Source organism: Amblyomma maculatum, chromosome 2 (assembly GCF_055883805.1).
Source record: "Amblyomma maculatum isolate TAMU_Amacu chromosome 2, ASM5588380v1, whole genome shotgun sequence".
NCBI lineage: Eukaryota > Metazoa > Arthropoda > Arachnida > Ixodida > Ixodidae > Amblyomma > Amblyomma maculatum.
The window spans coordinates 73,764,750-73,789,418 of NC_139345.1; the positions used below are offsets into that span (position 1 = coordinate 73,764,750).

At 46.7% G+C, this 24,669-nt stretch overlaps 1 protein-coding gene across 3 annotated transcripts in view; it reads left to right on the plus strand.

Annotated features, from left to right (window-relative positions):
• HisT (Histamine transporter) overlaps positions 1 to 5,498 on the plus strand; it is a 70,381-nt gene extending 64,883 nt beyond the window's left edge. For 2 of the 3 annotated variants that reach the window (XM_084594472.1, XM_084594473.1), the window contains 2 exons: positions 946 to 1,163; positions 3,887 to 5,493. In XM_084594472.1, the coding sequence (XP_084450598.1) occupies positions 946 to 1,163; positions 3,887 to 3,960 (292 nt within the window). In that variant the 3' untranslated portion in view covers positions 3,961 to 5,493. Of the gene's footprint in view, positions 1 to 945; positions 1,164 to 3,886 lie in introns of all 3 variants that reach the window. The other variant, XM_084594470.1, reaches the window with a different exon arrangement.
• Positions 5,499 to 24,669: the final 19,171 nt, after the last annotated feature.

A 24,669-nucleotide genomic window follows, 5' to 3' on the forward strand; every position in this document is an offset into this window, starting at 1 on the left:
CAGTGTTTCTTTTTTCCTGTATTTCTTTTTGCCCACTCCCCTCTGAAATGCCTGTACGGCCCTGAGGGTAAAGACAAATAAATAAATAAATAAATAAATAATTAAAATGCTCCAAAACGCTCGTTTCATTGCTCCAAAGCTGCTCCAAAATCTGCTCCCAAGCTGCTCCAAAATGCTCAAGCCTGCTTCCACCCCTGTTCATAGTTACTTTTACGATGATTATACATCAGCTGGCTGAAACACACTGAAGTGGCATCATGATGGCACCCCAAATGACTGGGATCTTCCTAGGAGCATTGAACATCAAAATGTTTCTCAATACACTGTCATGCCGGGGACAATAGCAGGGTGATGCCCACAGCCACAACACTTATGCTCATTATGAGGTGGCATAGATGTCTTGTAATTTTTGTGCCATGATGACAGGGATTACTTACTATGTACATATCCATTTTTATTGTCTTGTTAGCCCTCCACATCCCAGGGAGCCATTTCTCTTGTACAGTATTTTCAGTCGAGGCATGTTTTGTGGATTTCGGTAGCTTTTTTTAAGCATGCAGTTACAGTGACCAATCTGTGTTGGGGGAGAGAGCTGGGAAGGTGGGGCAGAGGGCAGTTAATGAAAATTAAGTTATGCACATGGACTGCCAAGTCTTGGCATTTTGCTAAGCTTTAAAATGTAGTTGGGGGTGCTCAGGGACATAACTGGCTTCGTTCTAGTTAAGCAGGCTGTAAGGAGAACCTCAGGTGACACGCTCTGGCATGGGATGTAACATCATTCGGCTTTCTAACATTTTCTTTTGGAGGGTTGTGAGCGCAGTGGTGGTGACAGCTGGCATGTCTGCTTGACAAATCACTTACTGGCAAAGCAGAAACATGATGTGCACCTTGCATCCCATTTTTTTCACTGTGTGGGCTCAGTTGTGGTACACTTGTACAATGCAGCTTCTTCATGACTGGCTACCTTCCACTGGGCTTTGAATTTGCGGCTGAGGTGACGTTTCCAGAGCCTGAGGGCACATCTTCAGGCCTGCTCAACGCTTCAGCCCAGGTGTTTGGCATCCTGTTTACCATGGCTGCTGGCCAACTCATTGTCAGCTACGGTGATCGCATTACCAACTTTTCTCTCTCGGGTGCTTTGCTCGTCGGCACTGTGCTCACAGGTATGTACCCTTGTACCAAGCAAAATATTGTTCGCTCTCCTGAAACCATTCACGATTTCACCCGTAGCTAGGGTACTCACATAAGTTGTTTATAAAATGCATTGTTGCTGGCACCAGGCTCTGCCTGCAGGCTGCTAGCAGGGGTGCGCTGATGGAACCCACCAATGTGAACTTCATTAAAAAAAAAAAAAAAAAAAAAGCTTGTTCCTAGAACTGTTACTGGCTGCCAATTTACTGGGGGTAAACTAGCAGGTCAAAGGCCAAGGAGGTGGGAGGTTGCCACACCATACTTTACACATGTAGGGAAGTGTATGAAAATAGACCCCTTCTATGAAAAATGTGAAGTGTATGCCTAAGTAATTGTACCAGCGATGATGTTAAAGCAAAAATATTTTTAATTTTAAAGTTTATTTTTCTTTAGCATTCACATCACAGAGAGGGAGATGTATTCATTTTTGCAGGCCAGGTTCGTACTTGCTGTATTGCAAAGTTTGTTGTTGCAGTCCATGCACTATGTCAAGCAAGCTTGTCAGGTTACTTGTAGGTAACATTTCATGATGGTATCACAAGAACAAAAAAGTGAGATTTTTCTCTTATCCTTATTGCCAGGAGCATCTTTGTTACTCACCTCTTGTTTTATGCCACTAAGTTGCCAGTGATACTGTCACATGTATGTAGCTTGCAGTAGCACTGTCCTCGTAAAGGATAGAGGCATTCAGATTACATGTCATTCTGCATTAATGTCGATTAATTAAAGCCCATTAATTTAAACGTGAGTCGGCTCTGTCACATAACCGGAGTTTTCTGGTTATGTGCTGGGCCTTGCGCCCCCTGCACATTACCAAGAAATGCTTCCGCGATAGTGCTGCATAGCTGCCAGGCTTGCACCTCCAAAACGGGGAAAGTAGATAAAACCAGGTAAAACCATGGAAGAAGAGGTAAAGCCAAACAGTGCCATTACCGGCGTGAAGGCCAGTGGCCTCTGAGGGTTGGGGTTGTGGCCATTGGCGGTGGCTTCCTACTTTGTTCTACGTGACCTCAGAGACTTGCAATTAAATGCTAGCTAATTCATCTTCAGTATTTTGAAGACGCTGATAGTTACTGTCGGCACGATCCTGGCCAACGCCCATTTAAGGCTTCTAAGGGTATGGCATTAGGCAAACAATATGGGTCTTGCACCGGTCAGGCCGCATTCAGTTTTGATCGGCAAAATAGCGGTCCTCAAACCTGAACTGCTTGTTGTAGAGTTTACCACGCTCCTCTTATCTGTGCACAATGGCAAGCGTGTCGAAACGGGGATAGCTTAACCTCCAATAATAGGCAGACGACTTAGTTTTGGTTTCGCTTTTATAAGCTTAGTGCTCGGCCGGCCCATGGTGATGGTAGCTATCAGCCGCGCTTCAGCCAGCTAACCAATCGCAGTTGCACAGCGTTTCAGACAATCATTGACGTTACTGGGCCTCTTCCACGTTTCTATCTACATGGTTTTTCCACTGCTCTGAAATTGTGAGCTCGTCAGACGCCGTTCCAGACTCAAGACAATGGAGGCCTTGTGATTGATGGCGAGATTAGATTTAAAGTTTAAATAGAGACCGAGATGGCTAGGTATTGTTTTTCTCTCATCACACTGTGAATTGGATATGGGGCTCAACTGTGCTCAGATGTGCCAGGAAGTTTTCCACCTTGGATTGATGCAGAAGCAATCGTCAATGTACCGGATAAAAACTTTTTTTTTTTTTTGGTAATGACTGCAGAGTTTTTTGTTCAACAACTTCCATTGTAAAGTTGGCAGCAGTCACTGAGACTCGGCACCCATAGCCGCACTGTTTCTTTGTTTCTGGAATTCCCCTCCGAAGGAGAAAGATGTACTTGTTAGGCAGAACTCCAAGGGCTGACAAAGTTCCTTTGAGTTCGGGCTTATTCTGTTGCTGAAGTCATTGTCCACCTCGAGAACCTGTCTCATTGCTAGGCCGGCAATTTGAGCGTCTGGTTGTAAGTGTGTCTAGAATAACATTTTGCGTTTTCACAGTGACCTGCTCTAAATTAGTTTTTCTATATTCCATGAACCTAGTCCACAAACTATTTAATCTGAGGCTTGAGTTGTTTGGGCTGCCATTTTTTTAGTGAGTGTAAGTTGCTGATTTGTTTTTGTTTTATGTTTTTATTTTTTGCTTTTGTGGAGTAACTATAGGGCACGGATAAGAAGGTGCTCATAATGATTTTCGGAACAAAACTTGCAAGATGAGTACTTGCTTTATTTTTTTTCTTCCCAAGACATATGATTAACGAAAATGCCTTGGTCTCGGAGAAGAATATTTTTCCACTTCATCGCCGATGGTAAAGATGTAAAGGCAGTGTGGTTCTGTGCTGTATATTTGCATCATTGAGAACTGTGGCTAGTGGAGCGTTCGTTCGTAGGGGGTCTGGTGATCATTGTAAATTCGTGCCAAGTTATAACATGACATTATGGACAAAGAAATTGCAAACAGCACGCTACCTTTGTTACATCCGTGATGTTAAAAAAAGTTCACTGACTAGTTTGTTTCGTTAAATGGTAATCTTGACATTGAACCAGTGTGCACTTGCACTGTAATTTTCTTTTTTTAGGGGGGTTTGTGCCTTTTGCTCATTCCAAGATGTGCTTGCACAAGTATGTGCTGCTCTGATAACTCGTGCTGCATTTTGTGAGCTCGTGTCCTAAATGCATATTTTGTCTTTTGCAGCACTGATTCGCTCAGACCTGAGACGACGACATGCTCAAATTCAGGCTGAACCAGCAGCTATTGTGTCTACATGACTACTGCATCTCCACGGTCTCAATGATGAGACGGGTCCTACCTATACCAGGAGCTTCAGCCCTCCTAACTTTTCTTAACTACAGGGGTGTCACATCTTCCAGTCATTATACATGCATAACTTGCAATTCATCTCTGAGACTGTGAACATACATTAGGAGGGACTGCACTTTCATCACTGCATAAGCACATTGCAAGAAAGAAATAGGGCAGGGGGAGATGGAAATTATCACATTTCCAGAGTGGAGAACTGTGCAACAAAAAAATGAAGGCAATGACACAGTGCTCAACCATACAGCAGCACTTGTCCCATTAGCCCGTTGCACTGTTATTCACTCAGGCCTTTCATCATTGACCTTCATCATGAACCATGGTTGTTCCATGGTTAGGTATGTGTGTTGTTTTGTTGTCTGCCATAGAACTGCATTTGATGAGAGATATGCTTCAAGCTTGAAAATGTGCAGTTGCTCTTGGTGACATGGTTTCCTGTGACGCAGCTGTAGCATCTGCTCTAGAGCAAGGGCTGTTTGTTTAGGATTCCCCTTTAGACTTCAGCGGGGTGTGCCTGAGTAAGATATTTATATAGGTATATATAAGTACATAATTGCCTCAGTATGTTGTGCGCAATGTGTTCTTGCAGAATATTTTGTTTACTGATGTCATGTTTACTGATGTCAGTAGTTGTGAAACTATGCTGCAGGGTATGATGAGGTACGAGTTGCTCTGTAGCAAATGGAACACTAAGATTGCATCAAAATGTCCTTTACCAAAATAGCATGCTTATATTAGCTTTAGCAACTGTTGGTGTTTGTGAACATGTTTTACAATATTTATCTTGTAAGGTGAACTTACAGAGCTAAGAACAAGGATTACTGCTGTTAAAAACTTCGTACACAGTGGCAAAAGGGTGTGACCATATATTCTGCTACGTGCAGATTACTAGTCTGATCACCACCCTACAGTCTTATGCATAACCAGAACTATTTTCAGGGTATTGCAGAGCTGCAGTTGTCTTTCATGTTTACGACAAATTGTGTTCACGCAATGCGTTCTGCATGATCTCTTGGGTCGTTGCTGCTGACAGGACAAAATGATTAAATGTTTCTGGTGCTTCCATAACCACGGGCTTTCCCATAGCGGCTGCTATCTGAAGTGCTTCCTTTTACCACGCAGTAGTATTTGAAGCTTTGTATTGTTGACTTTATATAAATGATTGGCGCCATCTACTTAAACTGTCTGTGTGTCTTAATTGAGTAATACATGTGAAGTTGGCACTGCACACTGTTTGGTGGGATTTAAGACTGGCACAAAGTGACCGCATGCCGAGTTCTGTTCAGATTCAGTACTTTCAGTCTGTGGTGCATTCAAGTTGCCAACGACTAAGGCTCAATATTGGCGCGTGTGCTTTCTTGAAACTTAACCAAACCAAACGTTAGATAATCACAGGAAAAGTTGGGCACACCAGGGCTGCTCCCAACAGACACGCAAAAATGTACTCTCACTGTTTTGCCATTTCATCATCATCATCATCATCATCAGCCTGATTATACCCACTGCAGGGCGAAGGCCTCTCCCATATTTCTCCACTTAACCCGGTTGGCTTTCTTAGCACCCCCTGCTGCGTCACAGGTCTGACCGCCGCCGTGGTCAGTTGTTCCGCAGCTGCTGGTGACTGAGGGCCAGGGTTTTATGGAGCTTATCATAGGAGGTTGCGGCCAATTACTGCACCAGGGTGGCCAACTCCTGTTCTGGTGAGGGAGTGCGTTGCCGGAGGTGTTCACCGGCATCAGGTCGCACCCCAAACCTGTCTATGCAATTCCATCGACACGCGGATTTTTTTTTTTTTTCATCCGGTGGAGAATTGCGTGGCACCGGGATTTGAGCCCCGGTCTTCTTGCATGCGAGGCGGATGTTCTACCGCTACGCCACCGCTACGCTGCCATTTCAGTCAACTTTTATTACAGCTGTCTTCCCCTCCAAGGTTACCAGCATCACGGAAATATATGCCACAGATCAAAGCACATGAGGGTTGGCAGAGCCATTCCATAGGACAAGTGTGGACTAGCGCTATGCCGTGGGTCACTCAGGCTTATTTAGCTTGGGAAAACTATATCCTTACACATATTGCTGTTTTCTTCACCCACCTTTTGATCCAGTTTGATCTGTGTTGCCCGCTAGTTTAGGTATCAGCCACACTGGTGGGCTGTGGTGACCATAGCTGCAAGGTTTATTTTTCATTAACTTAGTACATAAGCCTCACTTGATCATAGATGAGAGTCTTGTGTACAGTTTTCAGTACACTTTCGTGTCTGCAAAATTGAGCCAAATGCAAAAGCTGCCACTGACGAGAGGTGAGAGGGAAAATCTACATCGATCGAGGCAAAGGGGTATATGCAGTGAACAGTCAGAAGATGGCCATGTAAGTTGTGTAAGTTTCAGCAACGATTATTCACTGTTAGAGAGCAGTGCACAAATGAATATGCACTCGTTTTCCACATTTGCTGGTCTTTCAGTTACTATTAGTCCCTCGAGAGCCCTTAGTTCCATCTGGAGAAAAGCACTTGCAAGCTCACACTTGGGTACACACGTGTACCTGCTTAAAAAGCTTCCTAGACATATCCTTCAAGCAACACTCGCTGAAGCGCTACATATATTTTGATCGCTTGCACTTGCAATGTTCTTATCTGTAACGGTAGAACCCTGCTATAGTAATAAACTCTGATATATTAAAGTGAAACTGAGGTCCCATTTCGTCTTCCATAGAAGACTGCAATTTTTTGTTTCTAGTAAAGTCATTTTAAGGAAGCACCGATTATAGTAAAGTGCGGAATGTACCTCCCACAAAATGACATCGTGAGATGCGTGCAATCTAAGATCGAGAGGCAAATTTTACTTTTCGGAGAAAATCGAAATGATAACTTTTTTTTTTTATGGCTTTACCACTAGGCTGACCAGCTTTGAGCAGAAGGCAGCTTTACGAGGGCCTTGAAACCATGAGGCAAAGCATACAGCAAGCAGGGGGAGAAAAGGTAAAGCTGACTACGAGTGTGGAAAGTAGGCGGCGTGATCCGCTGAGAAGGTAAAAGTGCAGCTTGAAGTAAGGAAGGGAGGCAACAGCTGGAAGTTCAAAGCACAGGGCAGCGCAAAGAACAAGGCAACGCTTGCTAGAAGTGGAGGCGTGGTGCATGTGATTTTGCTGCACTTGAATATGTTGCACACATTTGTCAACTATTGCCTTTCAATTGACACACAGTGAACTATAATGGAGACACCGGAAGACGACGCCATGCTCATGCCGGGCTTTGGTTTTCACCAGAAATGATACTCTGGGTTGATTCATAGCCACGTTGTATTGCTAAAGCGATACATCCACAAGATGTGAACATAAAATCTGACAGCTGCAAAAAAAAAACGCATAAAGAGATAAGTGAAAGATGGAAGGTATTTCGGAATGCTTCTTTTATAAACCAACAAGACGAGTTTAGTAAGTAGCCATCTTCTGGGCCATATCAACATCAACATTAACTAATATAAAGATTTTCGCCAGTCTGAGTGGCTTATGCAGTTCTACTTTATATACATGCATCTGTTCAACTCCAGAATGGATTTCACAGATGCATGTGAAGTTGAACATTGAAGAAGCTATTCGCAAACTACAGGAGATTTAAAATGTAGGCCCAGGCTTCGGATTCATTTTGGCACACTTATGTTTACACGATAATTAGGCACCTTTGAATTCTGCCTGTCAGAAATTGGGTGTGCATAAAATTACGCATGTGTTGGGACTGTGCAAATATTGCAAACTTTCAACTAAGTCAGTTTTGTAATTTTCTACTGCAACTAAGAAACCACATATAGCTGAAATGCTTTCCCTTTACTTACTCAAAAATGTATTGATTTGCTTCCTTAGCTGTACTTAAATCAATAAGTGCAAGCAAAAGTTGCCTGGCTGCTTTAATAAAAAGGGAGCCAATAGCTGCTGACACAAAGAAAAAGCATAGGGGATTTTTTTGAAGAGCTTAAGCTGTCTTACTACTTTGGCTGGTTTGGTTTGTAGTGTGTGGAAAAAGCAACTCAGGCTATGAGAGACGCCATAGGGTAGGACTCTGGAAATTTCGACCACCTGGGTACTTTCGTTTGCACATTTCGCGTCCATCTATGTGACACACCACGTGACCAAATTGCTGCAGCATTTTAGCCTAAGTGCTGCCGTTGTAGCCACGTGATGATGTCACAATGTGACATCATCATGTAATTGGGTTATGTATACCACATATGGCTAGGGTAGTCATGTGATGTCATCACGTTATAGATAGTAGTCATGGGTAGCTGTGTTGTGGCGTCACCACAGATTCCCTCTCTCGCGCGCGCGGCCGCCGAGCCAGCAGTTGCCCCTAGCTGTCGTTCCGCTGCATATATGCCAGACGTACTGGCATCGAGATTGTGCCTCTTAGTACCATTTCTGTGAAAATTATGACCCACCCGCTTGGCGCAAAGGGTTCGGAGTGGTGGCAGACGATCGGTACGATATGGAGCACAGAATTATACTGGTCGGATTAAGACCGTGAGCATATGTGAGGGATTCTCTTTGGTCTTCAAAATTATAAGGGCGACCTTCGGAGGGACAGCTCTGCGTCGCGTTGAAGAAAGTGAAGCAACGCGTGCAATGGGAGTGCTTCATCACATGCACGGCGATGGACGCGGAGTTGATTGAAAGACTGGACGAAAGCTCTTCATTCGGAAGTCGAATCGACGGTGAGCTCTCATTTTAAAAACGTAAGCTCTTACTACTATCGGTCGCACATTTCGCGTCTATCCATCTGTCCGATACACCACGTGATAAAATTGCCACAGCATTTTAGGCTAAGTGCTGCAGTTGTAGCCATGCGACAACCTCACGTATAACGTTGTGACGTCATTACATAATTGGAGTATGTATATCGCACGACATGCTGTGATGTGATCACTAATTGTGGTCGCCATAAGTAATCTTATGACGTCATAGGTCAATAGGATAACCATGTTGTGACGTCATCGCATAACGGGTAGTGGTCATGGACAACTGTGTTGGGACGTCATCACGTAACTAGGTTATGTACCGTCTGTTGCAGAAGTTTGCGGCCCAACGCGCCGGGCAGAGGAGCAGTATCGCTCCCGAGAGGCGGCGCTGCGCCCGCCGGCGCTGCTTGGTGACGTAGCTATAAAGAGTGAGGAGGCTTGTTCTCTTCCCCTCATCCAGCGGTTGATATCGCACATTTTTGCTCTCAGCCGGCGCTGCCTGGTGACGTAGCTATAAAGAGTGAGGAGGCTTGTTCTCTTCCCCTCATCCAGCGGTTGATATCGCACATTTTTGCTCTCAGCCGCGGGATGAGGGGAAGAGAACAAGTCTCCTCACTCTTTATAGCTGCGTCACCAGGCAGCGCCGCCTCTCGGGAGCGATGTGCTCCTCTGCCCGGCGCGTTGGGCCGCAAACTTCTGCAACAGACGGTACATAACGTGAATGGGGGGGGGGGGGGTCATGTGACGTCACCAAAGGTTCCTCACAATCTCCAGGGATAGGACAAAATATTGCAAGTAGAGAAGAGAAAAGCCTGGGATACCCTTGTTCGAAGCGTGGACCCTGCGATCCAGCACCACACCGTCCATATCTGGCGGAAGAGGCCGCAACAAGCCAAGGGCTGCCTGCCAGCCTCTAATCCACGGGCGCACGACTCCGGGGCGGGGAAGAGGGTGCCCAATTTCGACGGAAATAAAAGTTGTGTAACCAACCAATCCCGACCTTAGCATTCCAGTCTCCTATGAGAAAAACGACATCTGATGACGGGGTGCGGTCTAAAAGACATTGTAGGTCCGCATAAAATCTCAACGTCAGCTTCTTCAGCAGTAGTGGTCGGTGCATAGACTTGGATAACTGTTATGTTGAAAGGATGACCTCGGATCCTGAAGTGAAATCATTCGGTCGTTTTTGGGGTTGTACTGCTTTGCCCATTCTTCTGTTTACTATGAGAGCGACCCCATTCCTTCTCTTGGATTCGTGCCCACAATAAAAGACATAATGGTCGCCGGAGTTAAATTCTCCCATTCCGGTCCACTTGAGCTCGCTGATACCCAAGATATCAATGTTCAATCTGTCCATTTCTCGCTTGACGACATCCAGTTTACCTTGCGTCATAGATCTTACATTCCATGTTGCTATGTGATATATCTCCTTGCAACATCGGACTTTCCGGTCGCTTCCCGACACATCCACAACTGAGCGTCCTTTTGGCTTTAGCCCAGCCGCTTCATTCGTCCTGGAGCTACTAGGAATCGCCCTTTGTTCATCCCCAGTAACATGTGGGACGCCTTCCAACCTGGGGGGCTCATCTTCCGGCGCCATATCTTTAATGGTATTGTGACTGGCCATAGGGTTTTCTTGGCAGGAAATACTGGAGTGGGTTGCCATTACCTTCTCCAGTGAATCACATTTTGTCAGAACTCTCTGCCATGACCTGTCTATCTTGGGTGGCCCTACACAGCAGAGCTCACGACTTCGTCGAGTTTCGCAAGCCCCCGCCACGACAAGGCAGTGATCCATGAAGAAATGTCCGGAATTATAGGCAAGTTCGGTCTTGGCGAGCCAAATGAAGCTGGGCAGAGGCTAGTAGAGTTTTGTCAAGAATTTCAGGTATGATCTGGATCAAATTCCATTTGAATATGCTGTGGAAGTGAGGAATCGATTTCAAGACTTAGATCTAGAAAGCAGAGAGCCCGAAGAGATGTGGACTGATGTTCGTGATATAATACAAGAAGTTGCTACTAAGGTAGTTCCAAAGCAAAAGAAATGCAAGAAAGCAAACTGGTTATCTGAAGAGGCTTTGCAAATAGCTGAGGAAAGGAGGATGGCAAAAGTTATGGGGGAAAGAGAAAGATACAAGGTTCTCAATGCGGATTTTCAGAAAATAGCAAGGAGAGATAAGAATGCCTTCCTGAACATACAGTGCCAAGCAGTTGAGGACAACAGCCAATTAAGGAACACAAGAGCTCTGTATAAGACAATCAAAGATATCAAAGGAAGCTTCTGTGCTAAGCTGGGCGTGATAAAGGACAAACGAGGCAAGGACCTCACATGAAGCCTCAGAGATAAAGAAGAGGTGGCAGGAATACACAGAAGAACTGTGCAAGAAGGACCCGAATGTGCAAACCCAACATAAGACGGTTGTGATTACTGATCTCGAGCCGGGCATCCTGAAGAGTGAAGTTGAATGGGCCTTAGCCAGCCTTGCTAAGAACAAAGCTAGCGGAATTGATGGCATTCCAGCTGAGTTGCTTCAAAACCTCAACCATGACGCTGTTAACGTTCTGCATACATTATGTCAGAAGATTTGGACAACCCTGCAGTGGCCACAGGATTGGAGGAGGTCAGTTTACATCCCCATTCCAAAGAAAGGCAGTGCCAAAGATTGTTCCATCTACCGCACGATTGCGCTTATTTCGCATGCTAGCAAGGTGATGTTGAAAATCCTCAAAGGAAGGCTGCAGCAGTATGTGGATCGGGAGCTTCAGGACGTGCAAGCTGGGTTTCGCAAGGGCAGAGGAACTAGAGACCAAATTGCCAATCTTTGCTGGATCATGGAAAAAGCAAGAGAGTTCCAGAAACCCATCTACTTCTGCTTTATTGATTATGCGAAAGCGTTTGACTGCGTAGTGTCGTGACGCTGGGGCTACGTCGACCCGGCCTTCACTTGGTAGCGTGCAGAGACTCGGGGTTGAAGTAGGATTGAATCTTCGAAGTTGGTGAAATATGTACAAGCAGGTTTAATGGCACTTTGAGAAAACTTATTTACAATATTTACACGAAAAAGAAGGGTACATCAGCAAAATGGCAAGCGTTAAGAGTTCATAGCGAGAAGCGACTGGATGAGCCGTTTACCCAGGGCCCAGAGCGACATTTCGTGCTCTGCAGCGTCCTTAAAACCCCCTATGTCCAGCCCCTCTCTGAAGATGCTGACCAACCAAATCCAGGGCACGCCCCTCAGATATCGGCATCCAATCGAACACATCACTGCACTGATGGTCTGAAGCACTGACTGGTCCGGCATTGTTTCGTTGAGCCTGGTCACTTGTTGGCGGGAAAAGCTTGGGAACGGCGAGGAGGTACATTTCTATTCTTCAGCCAAGAATCGATAGGCAGCTGGTTCCGGCAAGTGGATTTACTTCTCAGAAACCCAAGTACACGTGCGCGCCGCATAGGGCTCCCAACATTGTCCCTTTTCGACAATTGCGAATCTTTCCTGCATTCCCGGGAAATCACTTAATGGCCGTATGCGTCATGCTCCTTTCTTGTCCTGCACGTCAGCGGACATGTCACTCTGTCGTCTCCTTTGGAAAGTAGACATTCCTCACTGGACGATAGGGCTTCTCGACTGGAAGGGTGAACAAAAGAAAGAAAGCACTTCCTGCATTTCCCGCAGGGGGACGTTTCTTTGTGTTTTTCCAGACGTTCTCTTGACAGGGTCAATTTGGCATTTGCAGGCCTCCACAAAGCAAAACAGGCTTACAAAACAGGATTCCTGGAAACAGGCTCACTTAGAGCCATTGGACCATCACCACATATTCACAATACTTTTCCATGCCCACAGGCGAACAATAGAGCGCGCAAATGCGGATGCTTGGTCGTAACAGCCTCCTCCCCCGCCAGAAGAGTCACGGAGGGCAGCAGTCGCCGCTGCTGCATGAAGAGACGACTTAATGGCCTGCACGTGAACGCTTGAAGCTCGCTGTTGCTTGTCGCGTTGTCTTGATTGTTGTAGGCCAAATTGCTCGAGCTGTCTGAAACTCAACCACATGTCTAAACAAGCACTCGGCTCCCGTCTGAAGAGACCAGGTCAAAAGAAAACTGCCATTGTTGTTCGAGAAAAGCCCACTCTCAAGACGTTCAGGACCCACGTATGCCTAGAAAACCAAACGTGCTGCTTTACATAGTCACACATATACAAGCGCACGGAAAAAAAAAAAACTTGATTATCAATTTCGATACATGGTGAGGAACATCTCGGACCGCTTAGAAAGAGCGGCTAAGCGCGTCCGCATTCCCATTTAACTTCCCCTTTTTGTATCTTATTTCAAAATTGTACTGCTGTAAAATCAAGCTCCACCTAAGAAGGCGACTGTTCTTCGATGTCGCAGTTTGCAGCCAAGCCAGGGGACAATGGTCCGTCTCTACGGTGAATTTGGCCCCTCCAAGATAGCACTGCAATTTTTGAATGGCCCATACAATGCAAGCGCACTCTTTCTCTGACGCGCAATAAGCTCTCTCTCTAGAACTCAGTTTTCTGCTCAGGTAGAGCACGGGGTGCTCATTACCGTCGTCATCTCTCTGGCAGAGAACAGCACCTAACCCTCGATCACTGGCATCACACTGGACCGTGAATTCTCGGTCATAGTCTGGAGCTCGCAATACCGGACGGCTAATCAGCACAGCCTTCAGGTTTACGAAGGAGGCTTCCTTTTGTTCGTCCCAGACTACATTTGTCGGTTCTGTCTTGCGGAGAGCGTCGGTCAGAGGGCTAGCCAAAGCTGAATAGTTAGGGATGTAGTGATTGTAGTACCCAGTCAGACCCAGGAATGCTCGAATTTCCGTCTTCGTGCTCGGCCGCGGGTAGTCTGCTACCGCAGAAATCTTAATCTCGCTGGGTTTCCTGAAACCTTGACCTACATTGTGACCCAAGTAGTCCACGGTCGCCCTTGCCAGGCAACATTTCTCGGCCTTTACGGTTAGTCCAGCTTGACGCAAAAGGCTCAGTACAGCTCTTAGATGTATCATATGGTCCGCCCATGAGTCGGAAAAAACCGCAATGTCATCTAAATAAGGCACTGCGAATGTTTCACACCCCTTTAAAACCCTATCCATGAGTCGAGAAAAACAAAATGGAGCATTTTTGAGCCCGAAACTCATCATTGTTGGCTGGTAGCTGCCCGTCGGAGTGACGAAAGCCGCGTATCTGCTGGCGCGTTCAGTGAGCGGTACTTGCCAGTATCCTCGAGTAAGGTCCAGCGTAGTCACATATGCCGCTCTACTGACCTGTTCTACTCTCTCCTCAATATTCGGAATAGGATACACTTGATCCCTGGTGAGAGAATTTAGCTTTCGGTAGTCTACCACAGGCCTAGGGTCTTTACCTGGAGCTTCTACTAAGATCATAGGCGAAGCATAATCGCTTTCCGAGGGTTTTATTACTCCCAATTCCAGCATGCGAGTTACTTCCCTATCCAGAATTTCTCTTTGCCTTGGAGAAAATCGGTAGCACCTTGATCGCACTGGCACGTCTGAAGTCAGCTCAATATCGTGCTCAGTCAAATCAGTCCTGCCTGGCCTGTCCACGAAGCAGGCCTCAAACTCTGTTATTAGCTCGCCCAGATCGGACAGCTGGGATTTCTTTAGTTCTCCTCTCTGCTCCGTCTTTTTGTGAAGCTCCTGAGCGTTGCTTCCTTTTCCGCTGAGGCAAATCAAGTTATCCCCCATCTCCTCGGGAAGGTTTAACGTTAGATTTACCACGGCTTCCTTCTGCACATAAGGCTTCATAAGATTGCAATGATAAATGCGCACTGCTTTACGCCTATCGGGGATTTTCACTGCGTAGTTAGTGTCAGAAAGCTCTGCAACGACTTTAGCAGGTCCTTCCCACTGTACTTCGAGCTTATTCTTGGGATCATTGGCTTGCTCCATAGCTAAGTCCTCTCGGGTTCCACTTAAAAGTCTCGTGAGATTACTAGACACTGGCGGCAAGAGGTTACTTTCAAGAACGTCCTCATTCCGTGTCTTATCAAGCTCACTTTCATGTTGACTTATCTGAGATGCCTCGCTCTCAAAGTTTTCTGGCCCGCTATTTTCCGCATTTACCACTGTTTTAACTGCCGTTTCCTCCGCTGTTGATTTTTCTGAAATGAGCAGTGTAGCTAGTTCTCGCGCCTTTGAACGTGTTAAGGCCTGCACATCTCTGTCTCCGAAAATCAGAAGGCAAGCTTTGACCTTCTCGTAGTTGTCCGCGTCCTCCTTGTTTAGCCGCGCGACAACCTCCGCTACCTCGCAGGGCAGAACCGTCAATAATCTCTGAGACCACGTGTCTCGCTGGAAGGACAGTTCTTCGCAAGTTCGCTCAAAGTTACCCAGATACAGACCGATATCCCCTGATATCACATATGGCTGCATGTACTTTGACATCTTGAAATCTGCCTCCTTGTTGAGAAGAGGTACCGCTAGCTGGGGACAATTGCCCGACCTCTTGCTCAACTCTACTTCTAATTTCCGGAGCTCAATTTCTAGCTCCCGCTTTTTTGCTTCTCTCTCAAGCTTCTCACGTTCGTGCTCCCTTTCCTCTTTTTCCCTCTCAAGTTCACGCTCCCTTTCCTCTTTTTCCCTCTGACGTTCGCGCTCCCTTTCCTCTTTTTCCCTCTGACGTTCGCGCTCCCTTTCCTCTTTTTCCCTCTGACGTTCGCGCTCCCTTTCCTCTTTTTCCCTCTCAAGTTCACGCTCACGCCTCTTTTCCTCTTTTTCCCGCTCTTTCTGCTGTCTGAGCTGCTCCTCCTTTTTTTGGGCGATGAGGTTCCATGCTTCACTGAGCTCCTCATCATCGGCTCCCAAATCTGTGATTGCCTTTATAATCAAAGGTTTTCGTGCCAAACCACTTGTATCAATTCCCAATTCCTCACACAATTGCAACAGTTCCGGTTTCTGCAGCTTTTGTAGGTCCATGATCGCTCCGAGTGTCGGCTACTTCCAAAACAACTGTGCAAACTACCAAACCTAAAGGCGTTTCCACACTCTCTTTACCAGTTCTAAAATCTAACCCTGTTCTAGAACCTGGTCCACATCAGAAGAAAAGCCAAGCACTCACCCACACATGCGATCGATGTTCCGAGCTGCCCTCTTGTTGGCCGATTGTTGCGCCTGCTTGTTGCTTGAGATGCCACCTCCGATCACAAGATGTGGCTTGTAGATTCTGATCCACCTCGAATCACCAGATGTTGTAGCTTGTAGATCCAGATCCCACCTCCAGTCATCAGATGTTGTGGCTTGTAGATTCAGATCCCAACGCTGGTCACCAGTTGTCGTGACGCTGGGGCTACGTCGACCCGGCCTTCACTTGGTAGCGTGCAGAGACTCGGGGTTGAAGTAGGATTGAATCTTCGAAGTTGGTGAAATATGTACAAGCAGGTTTAATGGCACTTTGAGAAAACTTATTTACAATATTTACACGAAAAAGAAGGGTACATCAGCAAAATGGCAAGCGTTAAGAGTTCATAGCGAGAAGCGACTGGATGAGCCGTTTACCCAGGGCCCAGAGCGACATTTCGTGCTCTGCAGCGTCCTTAAAACCCCCTATGTCCAGCCCCTCTCTGAAGATGCTGACCAACCAAATCCAGGGCACGCCCCTCAGATATCGGCATCCAATCGAACACATCACTGCACTGATGGTCTGAAGCACTGACTGGTCCGGCATTGTTTCGTTGAGCCTGGTCACTTGTTGGCGGGAAAAGCTTGGGAACGGCGAGGAGGTACATTTCTATTCTTCAGCCAAGAATCGATAGGCAGCTGGTTCCGGCAAGTGGATTTACTTCTCAGAAACCCAAGTACACGTGCGCGCCGCATAGGGCTCCCAACATTGTCCCTTTTCGACAATTGCGAATCTTTCCTGCATTCCCGGGAAATCACTTAATGGCCGTATGCGTCATGCTCCTTTCTTGTCCTGCACGTCAGCGGACATGTCACTCTGTCGTCTCCTTTGGAAAGTAGACATTCCTCACTGGACGATAGGGCTTCTCGACTGGAAGGGTGAACAAAAGAAAGAAAGCACTTCCTGCATTTCCCGCAGGGGGACGTTTCTTTGTGTTTTTCCAGACGTTCTCTTGACAGGGTCAATTTGGCATTTGCAGGCCTCCACAAAGCAAAAAAGGCTTACAAAACAGGATTCCTGGAAACAGGCTCACTTAGAGCCATTGGACCATCACCACATATTCACAATACTTTTCCATGCCCACAGGCGAACAATAGAGCGCGCAAATGCGGATGCTTGGTCGTAACAGTAGATAACAGCAGATTGTGGCAAGCTCTCCAAGAGATGGGAGTTCCATTTCACCTCACCTGTCTCCTCAGGAACCTGTATGAAGGACAAGAGGCCACAGTCAGAACTGGGCATGGTCTTACTGATTGGTTTCCGATTGAGAAAGGAGTGAGGCAAGGCTGCATACTGTCGCCCTGCCTATTTAACCTATATGCAGAGTGCATCATGAGGAAGGCCGGTCTGGACGAGTCTTGCTGGAAAACGTATCAACAACCTTAGACATGCGGATGATACCACTTTAATGGCAGAAAGTGAAGTGGAACTCAAGAGGCTTCTAATGCGCGTACAAGAAGAGAGTGAGAAGTTTGGGCTCGAACTGAACATTAAAAAGACCAAGATCATGGCGTCTTGCCCTATCAAGTCCTGGAGCATCAATGGACAAGAAGTGGAAGCTGAGGCAGATTTCCTCTTCTTGGGCTCCAAGGTTACCTCGGAAGGAGACTGCAGCCATGAAATTAGGAGACGCCTGCTTCTGGGAAAGAGAGCAATGGTTAGCATTGACCGCCTAGTAAAGAGCAGAGACATTAGTCTACCAACCAAGATCCGTATAACTCGTGCTATGGTCTTTCCAGTTGTGATGTATGGATGCGAGAGTTGGACTGTGAAAAAGGCTGACCGCCGAAGAATTGACGCGTTTGAATTGTGGTGCTGGCGAAGACTCTTGAGAGTTCCTTGGACTGCCAGAAGATCAAATCAGTCGATATTGTTGACCATAAACCCTGACTGCTCATTGGAGGGCCAAATTCTAAAGTTAAAGCTCAGCTACTTTGGTCATCTGATGAGAAGAGGGGAGTCGCTGGAGAAAGATTTGATGTTGGGAAAGGTTGATGGTCGCCGGAGAAGGGGTAGGCAGCGAACGCGATGGTTAGATGGCATCCTCGAGGCACTGCAGATGAAGTTATGTGATGTTAGAAAGATAGTGAGAGACCGGAAAGCGTGGCGTGACATGGTCCATAGGGTCACGAAGAGTCGGACACGACTGAACTGAACTGAACTGAACTGAACTGAACTGAACCTACCAATCCACTCGCGCGCGCAGCCGGGCCTGCAGTTACCCCCTGTACTGCTATCGATCCGCAATGTATTATGATCAATGCGGAGTACTGCTTAAAAGGGAAGGTAATTAATTGACTAGAAGGTAGAACAAACAACCACATGCCGCCGGTGGGATCCAAACCCATGATCTACAAATTTCGCGTAATGTGTTCTACCACTGAGCTACGAAGACTGCTGTTTAATCTGCTTTCTTACATATTTATGTTGCTTGTGACCTATCCTTGAAAGTGTTTGCCAGTGCGAGCTTCCTCACAGCGGCGGACGTGAAACGTCTTATGTTACCGCGAGTGTTACGTAGAACGCAGTCTAGCGGGAAGGGTGGGAGCTGACGTGTGATAACCCTCCTACGCTGTCTATGATGTCAAGACCGTTAGATTCAAGCCCTTAAGCTAGCTGCTTCGAGCCTCTTGGCCTGCGCACTATAAGACACGCTATTTTGTCAGCGCCGTCGGCTGCTAATTTCGAGACAGTCAACGTACACTGCGATTCAAGCGCGTTTGGCAGCGCCACGGTGGCGCAAGAGGGCAAGAGCGCTGTATTTTGAAGCAACAGTTTCGGAGCCGCTCCTTTCAAAGAGCGGGTGAGCCATTTGGCTCTGCAAAGTCTGAGCAGGATCCGCCGTTCTTTTGGAGAGCGAGTGGGGGGGGTTCTTTTGCTTTTGTACTATGGATGGAGATCTGCTAGATGGCTGGAACGGCGGTTCTTTTGAAAAGAAGGTTCTCTCTAGTTCAGTGAGCCTTGTCTGTCGGAGCCGGGTGAGATTTTTCAAAACTCAAAGCGAAAAAGCAACTATACCGCCCTTCCTTGTCAGTGTCACAACCAACCCAATGCCTTCGGATCTTCCCGCGGGAACCGCGGCCACACTGCTGCTGGTGCCCGCACTTTTTTTTTTTTTTTTTGTCTTGCAGCTTTGTCGTTTCGTTGCATGCCGACGAGTGGGGACCTGTACTAGAACTCGTCCACTGTGTGGAGTGGTCTGCGGCAATCCCTTTGGCTCTGTATGCGTAATATACTGTGACATCCGATGACATATTGAAGGGGGGGGGGGGGGAGTAAAGAAGCCTTAATTGGCAAAGAATGCCGCCGTTCATTGCCATACTGCTGTTCGAAGGATGTCTCACAACACTCATCGCGGTCATACAATGTTCACTGGTGCAACAATACCGTTTGAAGACGAAGTCGTTCGTTTCTCGAAAGACAATCGAACGTGCAATTTACTCTTTTGATTCTTCTGTGTGGGTATGTGCCATCAAATTAGAGGAGAACAACAACTACTCTTTTCATAAAATAGCGCGTAGGACGAGGACGAATATAGAAGGGGACATAGAGAGCACTGACTACAACTATTATAGATCTGATCGGAAGATTGATTGATTGAATGTCCTTTATTGAATGGGAAGGCTCATATGGCCATGGATGGGGATTAAGGAGAGTAGACAGAATCTTCATTGTTTAGGTCATCACTCAAATCACATTGCTCTAATCAGGCCAATAACCGAGCCATACTTGGCAAATATCATGTGTGTTAGCATCAGTTTCTAGAAGGGAACGGTAGTTCAGGCGGTAGGGTTTGATCTCGGAGCGTCCAGTAGAAAAAGCAGGGCAATCCCAGCGTAGATGAGATATGCCGCCGCGAGTTAGAGTCGTACAGTGGGGGCACGTAATCATTGGGCCATAATAATACGTGGCGTGTAAGCCGCATGGGCAATGAGCTTATTCAAAAAGACTTCTTGATCGGAAGAGAAGTGAAAGAAGTCAGTGGGAGGTAAGAAAGGGAAATAATGACCATATGCCCGTCGCGCTCGTCACACAACTGACGTTCGCGCCAAACACAAAGCATCGCACCGGCAGAAACACGACAGTTGCCGTTCTGAAATCCAATGCCTCCTTACTGAAAGCGCGCGAACAAGGCGAGGCGCCGAGAAAAAAAAAAAAGAACTGATTGATTGATTTATAGGAAGGGAAAGGCGGGGTAACTGTCTCACTTGTTTTCTGTGGACACCTCAACCGCGCCGTAAGGGAAGGGAGGAAGGTGGGAGTGAAAGTGGAAAGAGAGAAAGAGGAGCCGTAGTGGAGGGCTACGGAATAATTTCGACCACCTGGGGATCTTTAACGTGTGCTGACATCGCGCAGCACACGGACGCCTCTTCGTTTCGCCTCCATCTAACGCAGCCGCCGAGGTCGGGTTCGAACCCGGGTACTCCGGCACAGCAAAATGCGTGTCCTGGCCACAGTGTCTCTGGTACGTTACCGAACCCCGCCTGCGCACGCGTACTTAAAAGCTTTTAGTTCACTCTAGCGCTGGCATATAGTAGCCACAGAGTGTGCGCAGCCGACGTTCGGTAAGCCGGTGTATGCGTCTAAGCTATATATATAGTTCGTCTCCCGTATGCTAAATCTCTCTGTTGAAGTCGACCCCCCGCGGTGGTTCAGTAGTTGACACTCCGCTAATGAACCGGAATATCCAAACTCAAACCCGACAGCCGCAGCCGAGTTTCGATGTAGGAGAAGCGCAAATGGGTCCTTATGATGTGCGATGTTTCACTACGACACCACTTTCTCTATTTCACTCCCAGCCTTCCACCTTTCCTTACGGTGCGGTTCATGTCTGCACCAAGTGTGACATATATTACACCTTTCCTTTCGTATAGACCAAATTACAAACCAGTTTTGTCAGCTGACATCTCACGCTGGTTAAGTGGCCGATGGCTCTTTTCATTTCCATAAAGATCGCGTGCTTTCTGGGAACAAGGTCTAAAGCTGAGTTCACTTAAAAAATGAGTCTGGTGGTAAAGCTGACTTGTAAAGCTGGCGCGTGCTTTCAGAACAAAGGGTGAAATTTGTAAGCCGGCAGGCTGCATGCGGCTCATGTAACGTGTTCGAGACCCCTGCCACACATCATGTAATTACTAAGGGCTTAGTGAGCCCTCCCTTGGAACGCCCTTTTTCCTAGGTAGGCACTCCGCTACCTTCATGCTTCCTTTCATCGCTCCTTCTCCGAAACGCACGCTTCCCCGCAGAACTCGCTTTGCGCTTGCGCAGTTGGCGTTCTGGCGACACGGCGACGCCCACTGCGAGTGAAAAAGCGCGCAGAGCGAACATTCGACGCTGCTCCTGCAAGAGCCTCTCCGTTACAGTGGCTATAATACTTCCGTTGTAAACAGTTGTATTTTGCCAGGCCAACGATGTTTTTCGTCAAGCCAAGTACAGGTTTGAAACAAAACGTGTCAGATAAAAACGAGAGCACATAAGAGGCACCACGAAAGAAACAGAATGTTATAGATGCGTACTTGTTCTTTCACAATTTGAACCATTATACCTCAAACATTAAGTGCATATGCTCGACACCAGATGCATACAAGCGGCTCCTCCTCGCTCGTGAGTGCCTCCTTAGCCAAGGATACACTGTACCAAGGAACCACTAATTAAGGCGGATTCGAAAGTTACACGTCTCCCTTAAGTGCCTCATTGAGTTTAGGGAACTTGAAGTGCGGCTGGGAAAGGAGGAGGTGGTGAAGGGTGGCAGTTCCTGGCCCTACGGGGCTGGGACGGTACGTCAACGCCGCTTGCGGCGGGGGCTAGCCAGCCACCGAATTTTTATCTGTTGTAGGCCGTCATTGCACCCGCCATCGCTTAGGTGGTGGACGACGGCAGTTATTGCGGCGCGCGTCTTTCTCTTTCTCTCCCTCTTCTTTTTCTTTCTTCTCTATTTTCTCTTCTGTCCGTACGAGGCGGCGGAGGTACCCCGCCGGGGTGGTGCAGTGGTAAGACGCCCGACTACTGTGCCGGAGTACCCGGGTTCGAACCCGACCTCGGCGGCTGCGTTTCGATGGAGGCGAAACGAAGAGGCGTCCGTGTGCTGTGCGATGTCAGCGCACGTTAAAGATCCCCAGGTGGTCGAAATTACTCCGTAGCCCTCCACTACGGCTCCTCTTTCTCTGTTTCCACTCTCACTCCTATCTTCCCCCTTCCCTTACGGCGCGGTTGCGGTGTCCACAGAAAACAAGTGAGACAGTTACCGCGCCTTTCCCTTCCTATAAATAAATCAGTTTAGAAAATAAATAAATCAGGCAGCGGAGGTGGCTCAGCTACAGAGCCAGTAGCAGGCCCGTGCATATTCTTTTCCTTCTTCCTACAGCCACAGCCACAACAACAACAACAACAAACATGAAGTGCTTCTCGTGGAAGGTAAGGAAATAGCGTAATCCAAGTGGCGTTCTGAAATTCGGCCCTAAAACTGCAATGAACAAGCGGGGGCGTGCTCGATATCTTGTGCGTTGTTTATTTCCAATATGCTTTGAAGCTGTCATCGCTCATGCACAGAAGGCCAGGATGAAAATACTGCTCACAAAGCACCGTGTCTGTGGATTGTGTGTGCCTTTGCCACTCCTTATTGCTGATCTGTTCATTTTTTTAATATTACTATTATTTTACTACTATTATTATTATTTATTATTATTTCATGGTCTAAGCACTCTTTCTCTTTCTAATGTAAAATATTAACGGTTTCAACGGAATCTTTCCTCTGCGGTTTCTCTAAAATTATTTCAGTTCAATTTAATTAAATTACGTATTTTCATAAGATATATGAAGGAGGCCAAGGGAAAATATTGCACGGAAGCAGTTTGAGGGGCCCTTCACCCATTTACAAGAAACAGCGTGGGAGCGATGCATGCACGATCTCCGAAGACGTTGACAAAAAAATTTAGACAACTCTTCTAAACATAGACAAAAAATAAAATTAATACACAGTGAAAATCACGGCACTGAAACATTTTCACCGAAAAGAAAAAGATTATTGAACAGCAGTGCTTTTCGTTTGAAAATATTCCGGTACATTTCTCCTCACAAGAATGGAATTAATACAGAGTGAAAAGGCGTTGAACATTGATTTCTTACACAAAAAGGTTAGCAAAGAGATTCGAGTGTAGGAAGGATCTGAATTCTGTGGGGTTAAGTTAAGAATATTTATGCCTAGGTTTTCGAGACAGTTCAGGAGTATAGGTAAGCTGTGGCGAAGCATTTCGAGTCCATAGTTTGTTCTAGTTCGATGTATTTGCCAGAATTCCGTGTGCCGTGTGGGAAGCAAAGGCACAATTTGGTGTAGATTTGAAATGCTAGCTAGTGCTCCGCTATTTTCTCTTATGCCATAATAAAATCGTCGGAGCAATGTTTCTGAAAAAAGAACCTGTGATATGCTCTGTGTATGATGCATTAGTGTGTTATATACTATATAAACTTCCACGGTCTTAAAGCTATTGACGATTTCGATATGAGTAGAGTTAAAGGTTAAGAAAACACTTGAAGGTACTCGCGTACCTTTGATGCGGAAATTGATAGCTTTTGTTTTGTTAGCATTTACTTTTAGTCTGTTTTCTTTTGACTAGTTACACACACACACACACACACACACACACACACACACACACACACACACACACACACACACACACACACACACACACACACACACACACACACACACACACACACACACACACACACACACACACACACACACACACACACACACACACACACACACACACACACACACACACACACACACACACACACACACACACACACACACACACACACACACACACACACACACACACACACACACACACACACACACACACACACACACACACACACACACACACACACACACACACACACACACACACACACACACACACACACACACACACACACACACACACACACACACACACACACACACACACACACACACACACACACACACACACACACACACACACACACACACACACACACACACACACACACACACACACACACACACACACACACACACACACACACACACACACACACACACACACACACACACACACACACACACACACACACACACACACACACACACACACACACACACACACACACACACACACACACACACACACACACACACACACACACACACACACACACACACACACACACACACACACACACACACACACACACACACACACACACACACACACACACACACACACACACATATATATATGTGTGTGTGTGGGGGGGGGGGTTTAAAGGTACTGGGACTCGATCTATACACGGCAGGGACAATCCGCCTACAAGCAGGTCCAGCGCACACACCGGTAGCGATATCACTGGAGATACCGCACAGAATCTTCTTCTTCCCCTTTGTACATAGTCGTGGACAAAAGTGGTGTATACTCCGCGCGAACCGCAACGATTGCGTTTTTTCAGTATAGAAAAATGTGCCACACAAAATTGCTTTGACAAGATGGCAAGTATATCAAGGAGGGCACGCTATGCATATCTCAGAAATAACTGCTTCTCTGACAGAAAAATCTGGCGGGCAGTTTTCTTGCAGCGCGTGGAGTATACCACTTTTGTCCCCGGGGGTACATCTTCATCTTTACAATGCTTATATCATCGGCATACATTATGAATGTACATGTTCTCCGCAGCCGCGCGGTATACCCTCGAAACTTCATTATGTTTGTTTGTTTGTTTGTTTGTTTA